Source organism: Budorcas taxicolor, chromosome 4, assembly GCF_023091745.1.
Source record: "Budorcas taxicolor isolate Tak-1 chromosome 4, Takin1.1, whole genome shotgun sequence".
In the NCBI taxonomy this organism is placed as follows: domain Eukaryota; kingdom Metazoa; phylum Chordata; class Mammalia; order Artiodactyla; family Bovidae; genus Budorcas; species Budorcas taxicolor.
The window spans coordinates 70,668,231-70,691,718 of NC_068913.1; the positions used below are offsets into that span (position 1 = coordinate 70,668,231).

At 49.6% G+C, this 23,488-nt stretch overlaps 1 protein-coding gene across 1 annotated transcript; it reads right to left on the reverse strand.

Moving 5' to 3' along the window:
* Window positions 1-17,437: 17,437 nt before the first annotated feature.
* Window positions 17,438-20,828, reverse strand: EVX1 (even-skipped homeobox 1). The gene is made up of 3 exons (XM_052639231.1): window positions 20,402-20,828; window positions 18,556-18,803; window positions 17,438-17,977 (listed from the first exon to the last, which is right to left on the reverse strand). Exons 1-3 carry the CDS (start codon window positions 20,826-20,828, stop codon window positions 17,438-17,440), a joined length of 1,215 nt encoding a protein of 404 aa, XP_052495191.1.
* Between the last annotated feature and the right edge of the window lie 2,660 nt (window positions 20,829-23,488).

A 23,488-nucleotide genomic window follows, 5' to 3' on the forward strand; every position in this document is an offset into this window, starting at 1 on the left:
ATAAGATTTGGGAGGCAGTGGGGTTGGGGAGGGTAAATCTAGGACTACTCTCTGGTGTTTGAATCTTTCCTAAAGTGCCAGTGTCACTGAGAAGTCATCTAAGGCTGTTGTATAGTTGCTAAGTTGTTTCCAACTATTTCGTGACCCCATGGACTGTAGCCCACTAGACTCTTCTGTCCATGGGATTACTCAGGTAAGAATAGTGGAGTAGGTTGCCATTTCCTTCTCCAGGGGATCTTCCTGACCCAGGGATCGAACCTGAGTCTCTTGCATTGGTAGGTGGATTCTTTACCACTGAGCCAAGGCTAGTCTTTTCAAACAGAGGATCAAGGCCCTTGAATGAGTCAAGAAATGTAGTGGGTTACCACCAGCATATTTTGGAATGGGATGGAATTAAATGGAATGGAAAGGAAACCATCAGAGTGCATGAGTAAGTATAAATATTGTTTAAGCAAAGTTTTGTTTTTTGGGGGGATGTACTGGGTTGTGATATAAAATGTCTTTTTATTTTTTCCTCACTGTGAAAAATATTCCAGAGTCTGAAAAACACTGATCTAGTTGTGTTTGGAGAGAGGGGAATAAGGAGAGGTGTCTTTCCAAAACAGAAATAGGGCAGGAACAGAGTGAGATTGAAATTGTTCCAATGGCCCAAATCCCCAACCTGACCCTCTGAAATTTATCTCAGAATCCTTGAGAAAAGGGAAGAAAGGCTTCCCATATGCAGAAAGTGGCCCTTTTTGCTGATCTTCCTGGGCCCTGATCTATGCCAGTGGCTTGGCTTTTCTTATTCTTCTCCAAATAACTCACCATGCAGAACCAACCAGAACTTCCAGAGTCTTAGCTCCAGCTGCAGTGCCTCATATAACCTTGATATTCCTAAAATTCAAAATGGTCCAAACATGATTTTAAACTTATCTTCTTAGTGACACAGTTTTGCAGTTCTCGTTCCAGGAAGGTTTTAGGTATATTTCGGCTCCAAGGACGATTACTCCTGCTGACACAGTCTGCACTTCAAAGCTTCCTACCTTATCTTCAGGTGATGGAATTGTTGGGAGGATGTGTGTCACTAATCACTCAGCCTTTGGGGGCAGGCAGGAAGTTTGTGGCAGTGCTATCAGTTTTACATTCCATATTACACAGGAACTAGGTAGGTACCTTCCTAAAAGAAGACCCTGAGGTTTAGGAGGTTAATTTTCACACCCAGATACTAAGTGGTGAAAGGTGACTCGAGCTCAGGCTTTCCTGGTTTTAAAAGCCTACACTATTCCCACTAATCAAGTTATCTCTTTTGTTTCGGAGTGATAGTATTTCATATGAATCTGGATCTACTTCCATTTGAGCTGTTTTAGAAACTGTTCAAACTTCTCTCCCAGCTAAAATGTTCAAACGATTCTCAAGCAATAGCAAAGATAAGTGCCACAGAAATGAATTTACAATGAACAGGGGTCAGTGTTGTTTGATGGGAATTGAAAATCAGGTTGATTGTTCATTTGATTTTCTTCTTTAAAGAGACAGTAGGAGAAGTAAATGCACAGAGACTAAGCATAAAGAATATTACTTGACACGAATACCAGAAGTCTAATGCTGGATTTCTGATATGTATTAGAAAGCCATTTATATAAGGATATAGTTCCAAAACTGTAACAAAAACCACTAACAAAGTATGGTTCAAAATACACAATTTCTTTTAGCGAAGCTTTTTCATACCTCCACCAAGCACATAAAATTAAGTCAACTTATATCGATACTTCATGTATTTACAACTCCCCTTGTGGCTCAGACGGTTAAGCGTCTGTCTACAAAGCGGGAGACCTGGGTTCGATCCCTGGGTAGGGAAGATCCCCTGGAGAAGGAAATGGCAATCCACTCCAGTACTATTGCCTGGAAAATCCCATGGACAGAGGAGCCTAGTAAGCTACAGTCCATGGGGTCGGGAAGAGTTGGACACAACTGAGCGACTTCACTTTCACTTTCATATCGATACTTCATATATTTACAACTAGTACTTGTAAAATCTTTGAAATGAGATGCTCTTATAAGATTTCACTTTTTTTTTTTTTGGCTGTGCCATGAAGCCTTTGACTGTGTGGATCACAAGAAACTGTGGAAAATTCTGAAAGAGATGGGAATACCAGACCACCTGACCTGCCTCTTGAGAAACCTGTATGCAGGTCAGGAAGCAACAGTTAGAACTGGACATGGAACAACAGACTGGTTCCAAATAGGAAAAGGAGTACGTCAAGGCTGTATATTGTCACCCTGCTTATTTAACTTCTATGCAGAGTACATCATGAGAAACGTTGGACTGGAAGAAACACAAGCTGGAATCAAGATTGCCGGGAGAAATATCAATAACCTCAGATATGCAGATGACACCACCCTTATGGCAGAAAGTGAAGAGGAGCTAAAGAGCCTCTTGATGAAAGGGAAAGAGGAGAGCGAAAAAGTTGGCTTAAAGCTCAACATTCAGAAAACGAAGATCATGGCATTCGGTCCCATCACTTCATGGGAAATAGATGGGGAAACAATGGAAACAGTGTCAGACTTTATTTTGGGGGCTCCAAAATCACTGCAGATGGTGACTGCAGCCATGAAATTAAAAGACACTTACTCCTTGGAAGAAAAGTTATGACCAACCTAGATAGTATATTCAAAAGCAGAGACATTACTTTGCTGACTAAGGTCCGTCTAGTCAAGGCTATGGTTTTTCCTGTGGTCATGTACGGATGTGAGAGTTGGACTGTGAAGAAGGCTGAGTGCCGAAGAATTGATGCTTTTGAATTGTGGTGTTGGAGAAGACTCTTGAGAGTCCCTTGGACTGCAAGGAGATCCAACCAGTCCATTCTGAAGGAGATCAGCCCTGGGATTTCTTTGAAAGGAATGACACTAAAGCTGAAACTCCAGTACTTTGGCCACCTCATGAGAAGAGTTGACTCATTGGAAAAGACTCTGATGCTGGGAGGGATTGGGGGCAGGAGGAGAAGGGGACGACAGAGGATGAGATGGCTGGATGGCATCACTGACTCAATGGACGTGAGTCTGAGTGAACTCCGGGAGATGGTGATGGACAGGGAGGCCTGGCGTGCTGCGATTCATAGGGTCGCAAAGAGTTGGACACGACTGAGTAACCGAACCAAAACGAACCAATGCAGCTTGTGGGATGTTAGTTTCCTGACCAGGGATTGAACCTGGGCCTGCAGCCATGAGAGCAAGAAGTCCTAACCACTGGACCACCAGGGAATTCCCAAGATTTCACTCTCAAAGTCATTTAACCCTCTTACATGAATATTGCTTTTAGTTTAGCTCACTTTTAGCTTCTCAAATCACACATTTTCCTCTGAGATAAGTCAGACTAAAGAATTTTTCACCTTTTATAAAATCAACATATACACTGATTTACTTACTGTACTATACCAAATAACTGATAAACAAAATTCTGGAAATCAATTATCCTCACCTGTCCATACAGCACTGTTAGGTCCCAATGCTATTCATTTGTATTTCATGACTCAACTGGAGATGAGACACGGCCTGAAGAACAGGATTAAAAGCAGAGTGCAAGCCAAAAATGAGGCTATTTCACGTAACCCTCTCCCAAGAATATGCTGCTTTGTCCTGAAATTGGAATAACTGACTTTGAAGGAAGGAAGGAATAAGGCACAGAGGTTGTTCTAAACCATGTTTATTAGCCAATAACCAAGGCTACTTCCTTTAACCAATGAGATTGTCCATCAACAAAGCATTCAAACACTCACTATGTAAGTCGAGGCAATTTCTTAGGGACAGCGTCTGAAAATTACATTGTAGAAAAAGGGCCAAACTAAACTCTGTGTGTCACTGGGACTTCACTTCACAGATGAGGAGAAAAACTAAGGGGTCCACAATTGATCACAGAAGTAGGAATCCATTTCAAATTCATCACTGATGTAAAGTACTATTCCATCACTAGGCAAACCCGTACCACATATCTGGAAATACAAGTATGGTGTTAAAATAGCACCTAGTTAAATCCATATCAATCCTTCGAAGAAACTGCCTCTTGAAAGGCTTCTAATAACCTTTTAAAAGTTTTGTGAAACTCACTCTAATAAGGTAGAGATTCGGATTTGAAGAGCGTTCCTGGGTAGTAATGTAGATATAGGGGTCAAGGGAAGTAGATCTGAACCTCAGTTCACCGTAGGAAGGTATAATGCCAAGCTTAAGAATTAAGTCTGACCCAGACGGTCCCATAAATAGTCCAGGAGACCAGCACATGCCACAAACAGAGCCAAAAACTCTGCTGCTGCTTCTCAGAGCCTATGTAAACCTCTCAAACCAGAGAGAGGCAATCTTACACAAACAGAAATTCCCATTAAATGTCCACCCTCAAACAGTCACTTTAAGTCAGCTAAGCTACTGCAGTGCTCCCACTTGTATGCCCATAATCCTGGTTCCTCCAAAGATGGAGAAATACAATGAGACCAGTTGAGGACACTTCATCAGATTTTACAAAAAACTTGTTATAAATAAAATAAGAGTAAGATTTTTCACCAGGCCAAAATAATAATTCTAATTTATTAAAAAATTATCAGATCTGGGGTAGAGTCATCAGTATAATCTAGGGGGGTGATTACTGACTGTCCTTTAGATCACCTTTAAGTGACTAAGAGCTTGTGCACTTTATTTCATGAGGTCAAACCCAAGTATGAGTCTCCAACTCAAGTAGTGTTTCCTGTTTCCACCAGTCCACATTATTACTTCAGCGGTTTGCCAAGGCTTGTGATTATACTCCACTCTCCTTTTTCTTTTCTTTTTCATCTCCTTTGATCTGATCCAGACATCCCAGCAAATGCAAGTCTCTGGCTGTGGCAGCTGAGAGAAGACATCCTTACCAAGGTGTCTCTGGTACTTCAAGAAGTACTATGTATGTATTAAACTAAATCAATTGCTGAAAAAAAAAAAAAAACTTTTTTTTTTCTCCCTGAAGAAAGTAGAATTTTTGGCTCATCTGCAGTGATATGAAAGTTCAGAAACAGACTCTATTTCAGGCAGTGCTAAGATCACTTCTCTGGAATTCTAGAAATTCTCTTTGGAGATGCGAGAGAGTTTTTTATACATATTTCTTCCAGATTTGCCACCATCCTCAAACATTATCTCCGATCTTAAACAATTTTGATTCTCAAAGTCACCTGATCTGATAGTTCTGGTCATCTAGATAACAGAAGCTGGTGGGGCTCTTCAAAGGTTCTGCCTTTTGTAGGCACATTGAAGTCAACATGAAGCTTACCTTCTGGAGTCTGTGAGTGCCACTTGTAACTCCTCTTTTGCACTTCTTTCCTGGTGGCTAGTACGGTAACATCTAGGAGACAGTATGCCCAATTACTCTGTTTTTCTTAGCACCAGGCATTTCACTAACTTCAATTGCTAAACTTGGAGATGTACAGTTAGAATACCAGCTTCCAGTGAAGTTCCTCAAGTGCCATTAAGTAAAGCAGCTTTGGCTTTTGGATCTGGACTTGATGCTGGGACTTAGAATTGTCCAAGAGAAATACAAAAGGAATGTGCAGTCACTCCAGCCTTGGCATCAAAATAAAACAAGACTAGAGATGGCATATATCCTGTGTCTGTTCTAAAACCATGATAGCCATACAAGGCTCATTTTACCTAGAGAAAACCAAAAGACATGAAGAGTAAAGTAGTTTGGCCAAGTGATCTTGATGTTACTTCTAGCTCTGAAATATCAAGGGGACTCCAGTTGTGCAGTATATCCAAACTACTAAACTTGGATTACTCAGTAGATAACCTGAGTGCATCATATGTATTTGGAAACAATAAAGAGACACTTCTGCTAAGTCACATTCATTAGGTCTGCTTACATCCCATTGGCCAGAACTTGGTCACATGGCCACATCTTGCTGGCTGGGAAATGTAGCCTTTATCATAGGGTGGCCATTAACCCAGCTTTAAAAAAAAAGTTATTTTAGTATAGAATAAGGACAGGGGCAATTAAGTCTCAGCCATGTTTTCCTGTCTCCTGTCATGTTTTCCTCTAGTCTTCCTCTCTTGGACTGTAGCCCTACCTGAATATTATCAGTTTAAGAAGTCTGAGAGCTTTATTTGTCCTGCCCTCTTTGCATCAGCTTCTTTCGTCAGTTCCATAGCTTTTATATTTTACCTCTGGCTGCTGAGTAATAATGCAGTAGTAATCTTCAACTTCTGTCCTTCTGCTACTGAGCTCCACCTCCGTAATTAAGTAGCCCAGTATCAAAAGCTTGCCCCTGGAGAAGGAAATGGCAGCCCATTCCAGTACTCTTGCCTGGAGAATCCCAGGGACAGGGAAGCCTGGTGGGCTGCCATCTATGAGTCGCACAGAGGCCGACAGGACTGAAGTGACCTAGTAGCAGCAGCAGCAGCACGTTCCTCTCTGTTGTTTCCCAATGTAGTTATGCCACTATTTTCAGTTCATTCGCTGAACTGCATCCTTCTTTATATATAATAACAATTATGTTCTATTCAGACTTAAATCTTCCTTGATTGATATATATACCTTATTGTTAGGTCTGTACAATTTTTTTAATTGCAGAACTGCCAAATATGCCTGTTTATGCTTCCTTTTCTATATTACAATTTCAAAATCTTTGAGCCATTCAAATCAGTATGTTTCTAGAGTCAAGTCTGAATTCTTTTTTATCCTCTTACCAAATTGCCTTAACCAAATCTTCTCCCTGACACATTTGTTAAAATCAAACCTGAATAAAACTACAAGTTTATTATGAAAAAAAAGCCTGCCCCTTTGGCTGCTGCAACTGGACTTCCTGGTTGCCCCCCCCCCCTTTTTTTAATTGAAGGATAATTGCTTTACAAAATTGTGTTTTCTGTCTAACTTCAACATGAATCAGCCATAGGTATACATATATCCCCTCCCCATTTTTGAGTCAGCTTTTAGCCCAGGTGATATTACTAGCTAGGTCAGGCAGGGCTGGGAGTGCTAATGGAGTATCTGACATACTGCCTTCCCACACCCCAGCACCACATTCAGGCCATATCATCTTTCATGACTCCAGGTGAAGCTATAACTTTATGAGAAAGGGAAGTCGCACAGCTGTAATAGATTAAAAACACAATCAAAGCCACATCAGCCCCAAATTGGAGGAGAGAGAAAATACGATGTAAATGTAAGTCTGGTATGGCAATAGAGTAAGTGCTCAATGAATATTTATTGATATATTCATTGGACTACATGGCTCACTGCATATCCACCAAAGAAACTGGAGATGGTAATTTTGGAAGGCAGAATAGAGTCGTGCTCTTTGCAAACAGACTCGAATCCATCATGCCTCCTACGCTAGCTGCCCTTATCTAGAGCCCACTTCTGATGTTAGTAACTTACGGTGAAATACCCTCAGTCTGCCCTTAGCTACCATTCAGTTCACTTCAGTCGCTCAGTCGTATCGGACTCTTTGCGACCCCGTGAACCGCAGCATGCCAGGCCTCCCTGTCCATCACCAACTGCCAGAGTCTACCCAAACCCATGTTCATTGAGTCGGTGATGCCATCCAACCATCTCATCCTCTGTCATCCCCTTCTCCTCCTGCCCTCAATCTTTCCCAGCATAAGAGTCTTTTCAAATGAGTCAGCTCTTTGCATCAGGTGGCCAAAGTATTGGAGTTTCAGCTTCAACATCAGTCCTTCCAATGAACACCCAGGACTGATTTCCTTTAGGATGGGATGGTTGAATCTCCTTGCAGTCGAAGGGACTCTCTAGAGTTCAAAAGCATCAATTCAAATGCATAGTTCCAAAGCATCAGTTCTTCAGTGCTCAGCTTTCTTCATAGTCCAACTCTTACTTCTGTACATGACTACTGAAAAAACCATAGTTTTGACTAGAGGGACCTTTGTCAGCAAAGTAATGTCTCTGCTTTTTAATATGCTGTCAAGGTTGGTCATAACTTTCCTTCCAAAGAGCAAGCGTCTTTTAATTTCATGGCTGCAGTCACCATCTGCAGTGATTTTGGAGCCCCCAAAATAAAGTCTGACACTGTTTCCACTGTTTCCCCATCTATTTCCCATGAAGTGATGGGACCGAATGCCATGATCTTCGTTTTCTGAATGTTGAGCTTTAAGCCAACTTTTTCGCTCTCCTCTTTCATTTTCATCAAGAGGCTCTTTATTTCTTCTTCACTTTCTGACATAAGGGTGGTGTCATCTGCTTATCTGGGGTTATTGATATTTCTCCCGGCAATCTTGATTCCAGCTTGTGTTTCCTCCAGCCCAGCATTTCTCATGATGTACTCTGCATAGAAGTTAAATAAGCAGGGTGACAATATACAGCCTTGACGTACTCCTTTTCCTATTTGGAACCAGTCTGTTGTTCCATGTCCAGTTCTAACTGTTGCTTCCTGACCTGCATACAGGTTTCTCAAGAGGCAGGTCAGGTGGTCTGGTATTCCCATCTCTTTCACAATTTTCCACAGTTTATTGTGATCCACACAGTCAAATGCTTTGGCATAGTCAATAAAGCAGAAATAGATGTTTTTCTGGAACTCTCTTGCTTTTTCAATGATCCAGTGGATGTTGGCAATTTGATCTCTGGTTCCTCTGCCTTTTCTAAAACCAGCTTGAACATCTGGAAATTCACGGTTCATGTATTGCTGAAGCCTGGCTTGGAGAATTTTGAGCATTACTTTACTAGCCACCATACTACACCACAAAGATAGCTTTAATGATGTAATCAGCAGTGAGAACTCTGGAATCAGACTGATCTACCAGCTGTGTGACACAGGCAGGTCACTAGCTCTCTGTGCTTCAATTTCCTCATCTGTAAAATAAGAGTTATAATAGTATTCACCTCAAGGGGTTGTTGTAGAAATTTAATTAAATAATGCACAGAGAGCATAGAGCAGTAAGTGCATGAGACCAAGTACTCAATGGACACCAGGCTCCTTTGTCCTTGAGGATTCTCCAGGCAAGAATACTGGAGCGGGTTGGAGTGGAATCCTCCTCCAGGGAATCTTCCCAATCTTCCGTCACTACAGGTGGATTCTTTATTGGCTAAGCCACCAGGGAAGCCCAAGTACTCAATAAAGGTTAGGTATTCAACCTCGCAGCCTAGCACCACAAATCTGGTCACTGGACTTTCCAAGTGAAGGCAAAGGAATGTAGGAGCCACAGTTACTGCTGATTTGAAGGAAAACCTCAACCCAGGGTTTGCCCATCACCATCTTGAGCCCAGATACCCATCAGAAGCTTAAAGAGTCTCCACCCAGCAGCTGAGTTCCCTTTTGGTGGACTCAGAAAGTGATATTTTGGAGAAATTAGTTAAGAGTGGAACTTTAACTTCTGAAACCACTGTTTACCTTTCATTGGCTGTCAGATATCAGGACCTTCTCTCTGCTCCCTTGAAAGTACTCTCCATCAAGGAACTGCTTCTGCGGTATTCATCCTCCCTGACTTTCCCACCATCTCAAAGACCTCTATTTCTGATTCCTTTTCCCTGCACTCTCCAATCTCTCTACCCTATATTGCTGTTCAGTCGCTCAGTTATGTCTGACTCTGCAACACCATGGACTGCAGCATGCCAGGTTTCCCTGTCCTTTACCATCTCCTGGAGTCTGCTCAGACACATGTCCATTGAGTTGGTGATGCCATTCAACCATCTCATCCTCTGTAATCCCCTTCTCCTCCTGCCTTCAATCTTTCCCCAGCATCAGGGTTTTTCCCAATGAGTCAGCTCTTCACATCAGGTGGCCAAAGTATTGGAGCTTCAGCTTCAGCATCAGTCCTTCCAACAAAGATTCAGGGTTGATTTCCTTTAGGATTGACTGGTTTCATCTCCTTGCTGTCCAAGGGACTCACAAGAGTCTTCTCCAGTACTACAATTTGAAAGCATCAATTCTTTGGCACTCAGCCTTCTATATGGTCCAACTCTCATATTTGTACATGACTACTGGGAAAACCATAGCTTTAACTATACAGACCTTTGTTGGCAAAGTGGTATCTCTGCTTTTTAATACATTGCCTAGGTTTGCGTAGCTTTCCTTCCAAGGAGAAAGTGTCTTTTAACTTCACGGCCACAGTCACCATCTCCTGTGCCACACACATTCTATTCAGTTCTCTCTCTCTACTTCCTTCCCTCTTGTCTTCCTTCACAAGGTTATATTTGAGAATGACACACACAGGAGTATACAATTTGATATTATGCTGTCACATTTAAAAATACACACTTCACAGTAATTGGCACATAGTAGGCTCTCAGGTATTTGCTGAATAAAATCCTCCTTGACTGAACCTTTCAAAGCAGAGTATCTGAGAAGGGGCTCAGCTCCCTATAACTCTGGTGAGAACTTGAGGAAAGAAAGATAAATGTTATACATCATCTATATCAAGCCCTACCTCCTGTTTATTTTATAAAATAGGAAACTAATGTAATATATACACACGGCTATTTAAGGGCAGAGTGCAAGCTAGAAGCCTCATCTTCTGCTTTCCAACCCAGCGCAACTCACTCTGGATTATGTGGATACAAATATCCCTTACTTCCCAGAGGTATGAGTTTGTAAGGCTTGGAAGGCAGCAGGTAAAATGCGCCCTGGATTCAGACTCAGGTCTCCATTTCTGATCTCCAGCAGATTCTCCCTGCGGGATTTGACATTCACACTTCATGGGGTGGGCTCCTAGATGGGATTTGCTCTTCAACACTACAAGGGTTTGGGTCTGTGCTGACTTTATAGGGGAAAAGGGGTCCCCTGAAAAGGGGACCTAGACCCTCCCTCCTCCTCTACCCCTGGGCTTCTTGCAGGCGGTTCATGCCCACCTTCCTCCAGGTTCCAGCAAGCCCAGCCACTCTGGTGCAGGTCTCTGTGAGACTCTGCTCCCAGCGCCTTGATGAGGCATGTTTAATCTTCCACCCAGATTATTTAACCTCCGCATCCTTGTTAACAAACAGCCATTATTAACGAGTTGAGAGACCACATGGGGTGGGCTTCTACAGACAATATGCAGCTCCCTTGGCTTTTCTGCGAACAAATTCATAATCCTCAGCCACTCAGCCGGAGCCCTCCTGCCAGGTCCGCGAGGGAGTCAGGAAACTGTAGAAATCGGGTGATCTGGGCCCTTATCCACGACCTCTGCACCCGGAGGGTCTGGGAACTGCAAGATGGAGCTGTATCTCTCTCTTCCTCCCCAGCCTCCCTTCCTCGCTCGCTCTCCCAAGGGATTGCTGCAGTGCGTTATAAATTTTACCTTTCCAGTGTGCAGGAGAGGCGAGAGGAGGCTGTGTCCCAGCTCCGGGCCAGCTTGTCCCTAAGGACACCAATTAAAGGCACTAATTGGACAGCAATACATCAAAGTCGCTCCCGGGAGTGGGTCCTCAGAGCGCCAGGAATCCATTAGTTGGGCTTTTGTTTCAAAACACAGAAATACAGAGGAATAAGAAATAAAATTAAAAACACAGATGGGAGTGGCGAGGGTGCTGTACCTCGAAGACTCCTCTCTGGGTTCACTGGGAGCCCCTCGCTCTCCCCTCCTACTCAAGGCTCGGTACATGAGCCCACCGCACATTTATCCCCAAAGAGCGCCGCCTGCAAAGGCTCGGCCTCCCCTGGGCCCGCAAACAGAGACCGTGTAGACGCGGCACACACCACCAGCCGCGCCTGGATTGATGCGGAGTGGGGGAAACAAACCCACCCTACCCCCGAGCACATTGTTCAGGTTCTCTGCCTAACCTGCCCCAGGAAGGGGAAGCGGACACCTCGGGGAGGCACATGTCACTCGGGAGTCGTTTCGGCCTCATGGGCTGCACTGGGGACGCGAGGCAGACAACGCAGGGGACAGCGTCCCTAGGGGGTTATTTTAAGATGCGGGGAGCGGCACTTCGACGGCGGAAGGAAGGAACTGGCTCTTCTTTGCGGAGCTGGATGCCACTCGCAGGCCCGAGGCCATCGGGAGAAACGGGTCGGGGAGGGGCCCAGGCCTCGCAGGACAGGAGGAGACCCCTGGCCCTGGGACGGCGGGGCGACAGGCCCCGTGGAAATGGGACCCGAGGCCAAGGGTAGGAGGAGACCGAGTCCAGAAGTCCATCCCCCAAGTCCCCTGCCTGGGGAAGCCTCCAACCTCTGCGGCCGAGGCCAAAGCATGTCAGAGCCGGTGGGTGAATCCCGGGCGTGGCCAGGACCCGGCACAAAGGGCACCGCCTGCGGCTGGCGACTGCGGGCGCGGCGCCTCCAGATGCCCAAGTGAGGCTGAGACGCGGCGAGCTTCTCCGCAGCTTCCCGCCAGACCTGAAGACCGGGAGGAAGCTGGCCCCGGGTCGCCACGGCAGCCAAAGCCCCGGCTGGCGTGCCGGGAAGCCCGGGCCTCACCTGGGCGGCGGGAGGCCAGAGGCCGAGCCTTCGGCGCCCCTCATCCTGCGGAGGCCGCGCCCGCTAGCTTCCCTTGAGGAGCCAGATTGGAATGGCTGCTTTTGATCCCATTTGTTACTAACCCCGGCATTTGTTTTCCATTTTATAAACGCTTCCCTTTAAGTAATTGTCCCTGTTAACAGCGTATACCTTTCAGCAACCCTCACTGCGCTATAAATAATCTCGATGAAGATGCAAGGATATGACTTTCACAAGATTGGACAATTGATTCAATCTGTGACCCGCGATCGCGAATAATATTGGAAGGCTATTTAAACAGATGAAGGCCTAAATTGTCTTGCTTGTATCTGAATTAATTTCTCATTCATCATCATTATGAAGTGATTGGTCTATTCAAGCTCTTCAGCCTGCTGGAACGGAGAGGGATTTAAATGAGATTGTAACACAATTTAAATGCTTGCCGACTTTAACGAGGCCAATTGAGCAGCTGCAATAAATACAAATATTTTTCTAAACAGCCTTGTTTTAAATAATTACTTAATGCTTTCATGTTATTTTTAAGTGGCAATCTTTCTCCTGCTCCTGCTCAGAATACCACACACTTATTTGCTGAGAAAGCGATTTTGGAAAGGACTTTGTGTTTCTATTTGCTTTGTAGATGGTAGCTTGCGTTTTGTAGTCGGCTTTTTCCCTCCTCAGGGTTAACATTTCGGGGTCCACAAATCGGCACAAATGGTGAGCTGGGCCTTGGTTTCACCCTAATGCACTGATGTGTCTGCCCCCACAGAGCCAGGGAGGAGCTGAGCTACGGAAGAATTTTTCCGTTTGGATCAAGTCACCTATCCAGAATTGTTTTAGCTGGGTCTTGCAAACGAATCCGTGCGAGTGCACTGACAAATGACACCCCAAAGGGTGGCATCATTTCTGACTTATCCTGATAACCATCATCATCTTGAACAAATCAGAATTCCAGCATACCTGAAAGGTGTCCCTTAGGAAGTTCAGTCTGCCAACAGTTTGGCTCCCGTGCAAGTCGACTGGAGTGAGTGGAGGCCGGCTGAGGATATCTTTGTTAGGGAACAGGCCCAGAAAGAGAACCGAGCCACAAGGATTGGGGTGGGGGCAGAGTAATTAGAAGAAAATCTCCATTTTGGGGCCCAAACTCCTTTTCCTGCCCCAACTCACTGACACTACTCCCTCTCTCACTCCGGGTGAGGGTGCTTAGAGAGGACGCTAGGAAGGAAAAGCTCTTTCCACTAGGAGAATGCCATCCGCTGGCCATCCTGACAACTGTCCGCCCGTGACACCCACGCCCTTCGGCCGACATATGGCTGCGGGTGTTTCCTCTATTGGGGAATAATGGAAGCAACCGAGCGGGAAAAGCCCAGGGAACAAAAGAATCTTTTAAACTTTCAGGAACGTGCTAGGCTGGGGGTGGGGAGACACACGACTGGGGCGGGAACCTAAGCTCCCCTTAGCCACGACCGTCTAGGGCTATATCCCCCTGGGAGGCCTGGGCTGAGAGGGCGCATCCTGAATCACCTCTCACTCTGCCTGGAATGGGAGCAGAGGGACTCGATGTGTGTGGAATGTGCAGCTTCGGGTTTCCCGGTTGGGAAAGCAGGGCCGACATAGTCACTAGAAAAAATCATTGGTGGGGCAGACAACACTGGGGGATGCAATCAAACTGCAGACCAAGGGGGGGAAATGCAGACAAGGGTGGAGAAACCAAGTGATTTGCTATGTAACCGGGCAATTTAATGCCAGAGTTAGGGAGCTGGTGGCCGGAATCATTTCCTCTTCGGAGGCTCTGCCGAGCTCATCCTCTTTATCCTGTTGTTTAAAATGAGCATTATCCCAAACATATGCAATGCAATCAGTTTGGTCACACTTACAAGAACACGCTTTAATAAGGCAATCAATCACTCGCTAACTAGACGGCGACGGCCTGCGCTGAGCGCGCACTCGGGCTGCGGGGTGGCTATTCTTCCCGGGCCAAAAGGACCGCGGCTAAGCGCACGTCTGCGCTCCCAGTCCCCGCTGGGTCCCCGACTATGTTGAGGAGCCTAGGAAAAGTGTGAGTCGGATGTGAGATGTCAGACTTAACATCTCACTGGGCCCCAAAGAGGCCTAAGGCATGGGAGGGGAAGCCACTGGAGCTGGGTGCCTCTAGCTACATGAGTCACTAATACCTGTGTGAGGCCAGAGCCTTCGTTTTCCCACCTGCAAAATGGGACTGAGACGGAGGGAAACTAAGTAGAGGCGGTCGGAAAATTGAAAAATGAAAACAATAATACCATGTCAGCCCTCTTGCTTGGACTGGCCTTCTCATTTTACAGATGAAGAGAGGGAGGCTGCGGAGGCCGTAGTGCCTTTAAGATCATCTCCACCCCAGCCCCCACTACAATGACCACCACCTAATTGGGCCAGATGCTTCTTCCGGTGCAGGTGGGAAAAGTCTATTTTTAGGTGCGGGGGGTCTGCAAGGGAGTGTGAGTAGTGCGTGCCTAGCGCCAAACCGCAAACCTTGGCAAAAGGGAAATTTCATTATGAAGTAATGAGTAATTCCTCCTGGCAAGATGTATTGTTATATCTTCCACTTCAATTTGGAGGAAGAGAGGCTCAATTACCCAGAAAATACAGTCAATTAAAGGCTGCTGATTGGACACGAGGCCGGATCATCGATCTTGTACTTTCCAATATCGCTGCAGACACCTCATTTTCCCTCCCTATTAACTGAAAATACGCCTGGCATTACGGCAGCCCGCAGCCCATTTACCTGTCGCAAGCAATCTTGGCCCTACGCGAAGTAACCCAGAAATTTGCCGGGTTTGGCACCGGGAGCTTCCCAACTGCAGAGGGAGCTGCGCAGGGCTGGGGGGGCGGGATGAGTGGCAGATAGGATGCTGGAAACCTCAGCACGACGATTTGCTTGGGAGGGTGGGGAGTACTGTGTTGGACAGGGTTTGCTCTAAAGCCCCAGGAGGGATGAAGGCTGATTAAGGAGACCCCAGCCTGCCCATGGGTACACGGGCAGAGGACCTTGAACCCATACAGTCCCGAGCTCACAGCCTGCTGAGGACACCCATCTCCCTCCTGCTTGAGCACGACTTCAGAGGCAGCCACAGTGGCTCTCCTATAGGGACAGAGAATGACAATGATGTGACCATTCAGGATTGTCTGTCCTTTTGCACTGATCAGCCCAGAATTCCATCCTTGGAGATGACTTCCAGTTTGAAAAGGATTCAAACCCTCTCTTCCCAACTCAGGAGTCCTCCCTCCTCTCCCTTTACCGTAAGATGCAGACTCAGCTTGACCAACAAACCCAGCTCCACGGTGCTCCACCTCCACTCCCTCCACCCCATTTGTCTCCACCTTGGGTTGGGGTAGAGATAGGATTACAGAGACCGGAGTCCAGGATCCCCTTTTCTCAAAGCACTGGAGCAGATGGGGAGGACTCATAAGGATGAGTTCCCGATGGGCTCAGCGCTCTGCTGGACCAGTTGAGCCAAGTCTCCTAGTGTGCAGAAAATTAAGGAAATATGCACCCCACAGCAGCTCCTTCTTCTCCACCTCTGTGAAATGTCCATTCAGAGACTGCCAATGCCAAATGGGGGCTTGGGAGACTGTCTGTGTGTCCCTCTTTTGACTCCTCCCCTACCCAAGGCTATAGTTGAACTAGTAATTCAAAAGGAGTTAACAAACTGCCTGCTACCAAAAAATTTAAAATGCTAAAGTGAGAATCATATCCAGCTTTATTGCAATATGGTCAACAAATTCTAACAGCAAATTCTTTGGGCTTCAAAGGAAAACCAAATCAAACTCAGTCCCTACAGGAAGAACCACTCCCTCCCATTCAGAGTGAAACTTGCCTTTGTGGGGGTATAAGTTCTCCTATCCCTCAAAAACTGGCTGCAAGAATGACTACAGATGTGAGAATTTGGGAGTGGTTCCCAAACAAGCCCTGGAGGAGGGGAGAGACAAAGTCCCCAGAAGCAGCAGAAGGCTCCCACTAGTATTCTGAAAGTCAAGCCCCTTGGCAGCTTGGGAGGCAGATGGGTGTGAAATGCCAAATGCAAAGAGAAGGGCCAGAAAGCTCCTAGTGAATGAAAGAAAAAGGCTGGAAATAGCCGCTAATTTGCCACCAGATATGGAGGGAGGGAGATGAGGTTCCTGCTCCCTAAGCTCTTCCCTGGGCGCCTTGTTAACAGCTCCGCTCTGGGCTCCATGGCCAGCCAGCGGCATGGTAATCATTATTATACATTCAACATTCAAAAACCCTCCTCACACACATCACTTGCTAATCAGGGTGTGTGCTGGGCCCAAGGAGAAGAGGCTTGGGAGAAGTTGCCATGGGACCCAAGGGTATCTGCAGCTTCCCTGCCCACAGGACACAAAAAGTGAGGGTGGAGATGAAGTTACAAGTGGAGAAGCCAGGAGAGAGGAAAGAGATCAGGTGCTGGTAGATGCCAGAATCAGAAAATATCCTGCAACTGAGGCTCCAGGGGGGCCAGAGAACCCCCTGCTTCTTTGGGAGGGTAGTAAATCATTTCCCTCTCTCCCCTAGATGGCTGGTGCATTGTCATCCACAAGCCCCTCGCCATGCCTTGGAAAAGCTGGCAAAGATTAATCTCTACCTGCTCTGCATACACAGCATTTTGTTCAGAGAGACAGCAATTTCCCTTTCCATCGCATGGGCTTGGCCTTTGCAAGGGGGAGGGGTCCAGGTGAGAAAAGGGTTGGGGGTTGGGGGCTAAGGGGCTTGATATTGGTTGCTGTTGCTGCTAAGTTTGTTAAGCTTTGGAGCCACGGCCTCAAGCCCAGATCAGGGCAGTGGGTTGGGTGAAGAATGCAAAGAGGGGCCGACCCAGAGGAAGGTCTTTCAGGCTCGGCCTCCCCAACCCCACTCCTGCTCCCCAAACGCGCCAGCCAGGACCCCTTCCCAGGCATTTCGATGCTCGATGCTCGAAACCAAGTCCCGCTGGTCCTCGGCGGCCCTCTTCTTTCCCCTCGGTGCCCCTGGGGCGGGGAGGGATGCTGTCTGAGTCCCCGAGGGGTCCCCACGGGCGTCCTGGAGCCGGCTGCCCGCGGGCGGCCCCTTATCTGGTGAGGGGCACTTCCTCCCTCTGGTCCAGCGCCACCGAGGAGGCCTTGCTGAGCACCGACGGCGCGAAGGTGAGGAAGGAGTCCGAGCGGGAGGTGGAGGCACAGGTGAAGTCCGAGGCGGCGGCGGCGCGGGGCGCCAGCCCGTTGGCCGGGCCGCCGTGGCAGGCGAGGCAGGAGCAGGGGCCGCCGGCCGCAGTGCCCAGTCCGTGCGCCGGGCCCGGGTAGAGCGGCGGGTGGCGGAAGGCGCACAACAGTTCGGGCCGCGGGTAGGGCTGCGAGAGCACGCGGAAGGTGTCGAGCGGGCGCAGCGGGCCGCTGAAAGGCGAGGCGGCGGCGGACGCGGCGGACGCGGCGCCCAGACCCACCGGCGAGTAGTAGGGCAAGGGCAGGTGCGACGGGAAGGGGTAGGGCAGGCCGCCCGCGGCCGCCGCGTGGCTCATCATGTACGTGTAGAAGGCGGGGTCGGCCGGGTGCGGCCACGTCATGGCCAGCCGCTGCCGCTTGTCCTTCATGCGCCTGTTCTGGAACCACACCTGGCGGGCGAGGAGGAGAGGAGCGGATTCGGCTGCCGCCCGGCCCGGTGCGCAGAACCCATAAGTCCCGTCCCACCGCGGGCGACGGTGCGGGTAGCACAGGGAAGAGCCGAAGAGGAGCTCCTCTGGGGGCGGGCAGATCCCACCACCACCCCCTTGGATCTGGAATCCCTCCCATACAGGCTCTCTCCCTCCTCCCCTCAGCCCGCGCTGCCAGGACGCCCTAACACAGTGCGGGTGGGAAAGTAGTGGGGCAACTAAGAACTCCACCGGTCTGAGGCAGCAGGCAGCGATCCCCTCAAAATACGTCCCATTCCTGAGGCTCTCCCTGGAAGCACTTCCTTGTCACCTGCCCAGGCACTCATCCCCGCTGTTTATTTGGCCTCGAAAGAGAGTCTCCCCTAGGGGCAAATCTGCATGCACCTGGCTCCTGCACCAGGCTTAGACACTCCCAGCCTAGCTGCCCTGTAAAGAGACTCCAGGCCTTACTTCCTGGTTCATGATTTAGGAAGTGGGAAGGTGGTATTTACTTCCTCCTGACGGAGTGCACCCCTTCCCCTCCTCCCTGTGGCTCATACCTTGATTGTGGTTTCCGGCAGGTTTAGGGCAGCCGCCAGCTCACATCTCCGAGGCCTGGATACATAGTTCTCCCTGTAGAATTCCTTCTCCAGTCGTGCAATCTGCTCCCGGGTGAAGGCAGTACGGTACCGTCGCATCTGGTCACTAGCACTGCAGGCCAGGGTGCCCTGGGAGCCACCGCTGCCATTGCTTTTGGGGGTCTCGCTGCTGCCATTGGGACTGCTGGCCAGTGCCTCAGAGCCAGGCCCTGTTCAGGGAGCCCAGAGTATAGGCACACACAGAACACACAACAGATACAGACGCTGTTGATGTGGGGCTGTAGGTCCTGGTTGATGTGTGTGGAGGGGGTGATGGAAAGGGACTTCCCTCCGCTTCTCAGTCGCCCCAGACTCTACCTCTGCTAGGGTGGCAGGGACTTTGAGAACCCAGGAATGGAGGGCAGAGGCTCACCATTCAGATGAGTACATAGCAGCCATTAGGCCTGGCCGGGCTGCTGTGTTAGGCCTGCTGGGTACCAAAGCCCCAGGCGCCCTGGCCACCTGCCTAGGGGCACAGGATAGATGCAGCCACTCTGAACTTTCTGCCCACGGCTGACAGGAGTGGGCAAGGATACGCATATCTGACAGTCAAGTGAGTTGAGACGCCCCTTTGTGCTGGAGTGTTGTGAACTTGGGTCCTGGTGCATTGTTGGGTGTTGGGCAGGGACTGAGTTTCCTTGCTTTGTGTGCCAGATGGCCGGTGCAGGTGTGGGAATGTACACTAGGCTGCGTGTGCTGTGGGAATGACCCAGGAGTGTGTGTATGAGTGTCCTATTGCCTGACTATATATGAATGGAGTATGGGTTACTCTGAGGGTATGCTGTGGTTAGTCTGGATTGAGTGGGTTAGATGGCAATGGGTGGATGTGGGTTCTCAGCAAGGTGTTGGCTGCCAAGGAGAGGGGGTGGGTTTTCTTCCACACCAGGGTCTTCTCACCCATCGGCACAGCTTTGTGGAGGAGTGTCTGCTGGTGGGCTCTTCCTCCTAGCTTTCCACCCCTCTCAGGGAGTCTCCCTTCCTGATCATTCACCCCACCTCCTCACTAGCCCCTGGTCAGGGAGGGGTTCTCCAGTTACAACAGTGACACACAACCCACCCACCCCCCCCACACACACAATTTGAGCTGAAACCCAGGGAAGGGTGGGGCTCCTGCCCCCTGCTGCTCTTTTCCTTTGGGTGGAGGAGTGGGACTAGGAAGGAAAGGTGAATGGGGGGAGGGCCAGAGCACTGCCTTTTCAAATGCAGCCGGAGACCAAAGGCAATTAGACCATTGGGACCATTTCCGACCTGGCGCCACCGAGCCCGGGAAGTGACAAGGTAATTTGGACCTCTGACCGACGTGCAAACTGATCGGAGGGCCGCAGCAGCCGGTCGGCCCTAGTCGGTCTCTATTTTACGGTCCTTTATGGACTCCGCTTCCGCGCCTGGATGCGCCCTACACCCTGCTAGCCACAAACTGCCTGGACCCTCGTTTGATCTCGCCCACGCCGGGAGAAAGTGTCTTCCCCGCGCAGCTGAAGCAGTGCCCCAAAGCTCTGGGGGGTTGGGGTGCACTCTGAATCCCCCTCAAGCCCAGGGCTTGCGTCTCCTTCCTTCCCCCAAAGCACAGCTGTCACCCTCAGTCCCGCCAATGCCAGAGCAGAGAAGGAGACCCCCGCCAGGGCGCAGATAGCGGGGGATGAGTTGTTCAGGTGGGTTCCCCCAGCCACCCCGCCCTGGGGTAAAGGAGTGTCTTCCTCTCCTCTAGAGCTGAAGTGGAAGGTGGGAGCGGTGGGAGGCCGGGGAAGAGAAGGGGCGCGGTGGCTACCTTTGCTGTGCTGGTATTCGGCGTTCCCCGTGGCGCAGTCCGGGGTGCAGCTCACCTCGATTTCTTCATAGAAATCCGACTCGGTGTCTGAGCTGCTGGGTTGCCCCTGGCCAGAGAGACTGTCGGCGGAGGCAGCCGGAGGTCCGGGGCCGAGCACCGCGGCCCCGGCTGCCCGCGACTCGGCGCCCGGCCCCGCAGCGCTGCCTGCTAGTCCGTCGACCGGCTCCTCCTCCAGGCCTCCCCCGCCGCGCTCCCGGGCGGCCGGAGGACCGGCCCGCGGGCTCAGGCAACCACGGGGCACCATCTTCTCGGGCGGTTCGGGCAGCGGGCTGCCCACGGCTTCGGACAAATTGGAGACCCTCTTGCCAACCAGAGTGCCAAGCTGACCCCCATCCAGAAACATAACCATGTCCTTTCGGCTCTCCATCCCGGACTCTCGGAGGGGGGAGGGGGAAAGCCCCAAGTGAGCTCCTAGCCCCCCGGCTCCCTGGGTCCCCAGCGGTCCGACAGATCCTGGCTGCGGGAGGGAGAAAGAGGCCAGGCGACTGGGCGGGCGCGGAGCGGCCGGAACGCGGTGTCGACGGTGACGGCGGCGGTGGCGGTGGGGAGCTGGGGTCACCTTGTGATGCGAGCGCTCCTCTGTGCCGCACCGCCTCTGGGAGGAAGCCCCATTGCCCTCTTCTTTCTAAGCTGTCATCCTCCTGCTGCAGTCGTCATTACAGTACCGCTGGTGACGCCACTCGGTGAGCGCAAGTGGATAAATAGAAACGTCTGCCACAGCGAAGATGAAAGGAGACCCGCAGCTAATGGCTCGGCAGTGATGCGCCAGGTGTGGGCCTCGCTCGAATGGGGAGGAGAGTGTGAAAACAGAGAGACACACACACTGAGAGAGGGAGACACCCAGGCACAGGGGATGCAAATGGAATTCCGCAGGAAGAAAAGGGAGCTTAACGCGGCGAGTTCCGCAGGGGTTGCGGGACTCAGTAATTGAATACGCTTTTGATATATATAAATTTTTGTTGTTTGTTTGGGCTTTTGTTTTCTTAACTTGGTGCCTTGTTCTAACACTGATGAGAGAATCCATAACTGCATTTTAGAAGTGAAGGCCGATTCACAAGCCTCGCTTCTCTTATTATTACAACTGTCCGTCCCTGGTGAGCTAACCGCGCAGCGGCTCCTAAGCCTTTTTTTTTTTTTTTTTTTCATTAACAAGCTACCGAAAAGCATATTCCCTCCCCCGCAAGTTGTCTGGACAGCTTGAGCCTGGGGTCTGCTTTCCTCCCTCCTCCTTCTAGCCCCTACCCCCAGCTATTTCCTTCCTCCTAAGAACCAAAAGAGAACTTTGCCATTTTTCTTCCCCAAGGGGCAAGAGATAAATGTCTTAATATTTTTCTTTAAAGACGACTTTGGCTGCTGACTCCAAATGTTCGCTTTTTTTTTTTTCCCATTGCCCCTCTCCCCATCTAGGTGACCATAAGCTTTCCACAGCCGGGCTTGACCTCCAGATGGCTATTCAAGGAAGAAATCTCCCATTTGCTGGGGCCTCGCCTGCACTTCAGGTATGTAGAGTGGGGGAGAGGTTCTAAGGGTGGCCTTGTTTCTTTTCTTGCCCGTATTTTAACGTATTCGTTCAGAGTCAACGAATTCCCCCAAAACAGGTTTTTTTGGGAGTTAAGAAGCTCTGGCAAATGGGGCTCCCACAGAGGCAGCGGCAAAGGCTCCTAGCTGGGAGAAGGTGCTGTTCTTACCCGGAGATTTGGCTCAGGGGTCAAGAAAGACCAGCACGCGGCATTGGGGTTCATGGAGGGTTGTCTAAAGGGGTTCTCCCTAGTGCCCTACCCCAGGGTTTTGGTCCCCTGCTCCAAAAGTGGGTGGCATTGGGATCGAAGAGAGAGAAGGCATCGAAAATGCATGAAAGTACAAGTGACTGGAGTTCTCATCAGTCGTAGAAGACAGAGGGGGACCTCCAGGGCAGGGCTCGGGGTGTGTGAGTAGTGCCGACTGTCTTTGGGAATAGCCACAGGCTCCCTCTCAGGTCTGCTTCCAGGGGAGGTGGAACCCATTAGGAAACTGCCCCCTTGCCAGTTTTGAATGTGTTGGGGCCAGGTAGGCAGGGGGTCTCTCTTCATTTTGCTGAGGCTAGAAGGCAGGCCCCTTCTTTGCTCTGCAACCGCTCCCACTAGACTTTCTCTGCCCCTTTCTAGGAGCTTCTAGCACTAAGCTGACGGCTGCAAAAGACTGGTTTGCCCCTCCTCCTTCTGTACGTTCCAAGACAAAGCCCCAACTTCTGAAATTCTAAAGAAAAGTCCATCACTAAGTATTTTTAACTTTATCTTTTTTCTCTCTTCCTCCTTTTTTTCTCAACTCTTCTCCCTCTTTCCCCCTGCCTCAATCTTCCTATCTGTGGGCTTCCAGAGGTGATGAAGGAAATGAGCAAAGACAGAAGCTCCCTTCTCAAGTTCTGCCTTCCACATGCCCCCCCCCCCACACACTTGATAAGAAACCTCCCCTTGGGGTCGGGTGTGCAGGGGGAACTGGAAGGGAAGGTTCACATAAACGTTTCCAATGCCCAGGACTCCCAGAGTCACCAGGTGCTGAGCACTGCCGGCCCCAAAGTCCTGGAGAATATTTCAAAGGTGAGAAGAATGATCCGGGTCAGAGTCCAGAGCCTTTTGCCCTGGCAGAGAGTTGTCCTAGGACTTCGTGGTGCCTTGTCCTCTCTAGCTAGCTGGTAGGCAGAGCCTGAGGGAACACCTGGCTTGCTCCTTGCTTCCTGTCAAAGTAGAGCCACCAGCGTCTGCGTTAGATCTGCCACTATCCTTCACCTTCTTCTGGGCCCTTCCAGCCCTGGGCCTGGAGCGCTCCCCGCCTCCCCTTCCTCTCTCCTCCGCAGCCCTCGGCCAACTCACAGCAGCCCCCCCGCTGCGCTCACCTCGGCGAGGCCGGGTCCTCAGAGGGACTCCTGGCCGCCCGCCCCGCCCCCAGCGTTGCATTCAATGGGAGTGCTCTGCGTTTGATCCTCTTTTCCTCCGGGTTTTCCTTGTGAGATGAAAGCGGAGTAGGACTGAGAGATCTAGAGGTGCCTCT

What these genes read in the sequence shown, in the direction of transcription:
- EVX1 (XM_052639231.1), bottom strand. Translation starts at nt 20,828, where the DNA reads ATGGAGAGCCGAAAGGACATGGTTATGTTTCTGGATGGGGGTCAGCTT. An exon ending in CGAATACCAGCACAGCAAAG is followed by an intron (nt 18,804 to 20,401) that starts GTAGCCACCGCG and finishes CTCCCTGAACAG; the next exon opens with GGCCTGGCTCTGAGGCACTG. An exon ending in TGCCGGAAACCACAATCAAG is followed by an intron (nt 17,978 to 18,555) that starts GTATGAGCCACA and finishes CTCGCCCGCCAG; the next exon opens with GTGTGGTTCCAGAACAGGCG.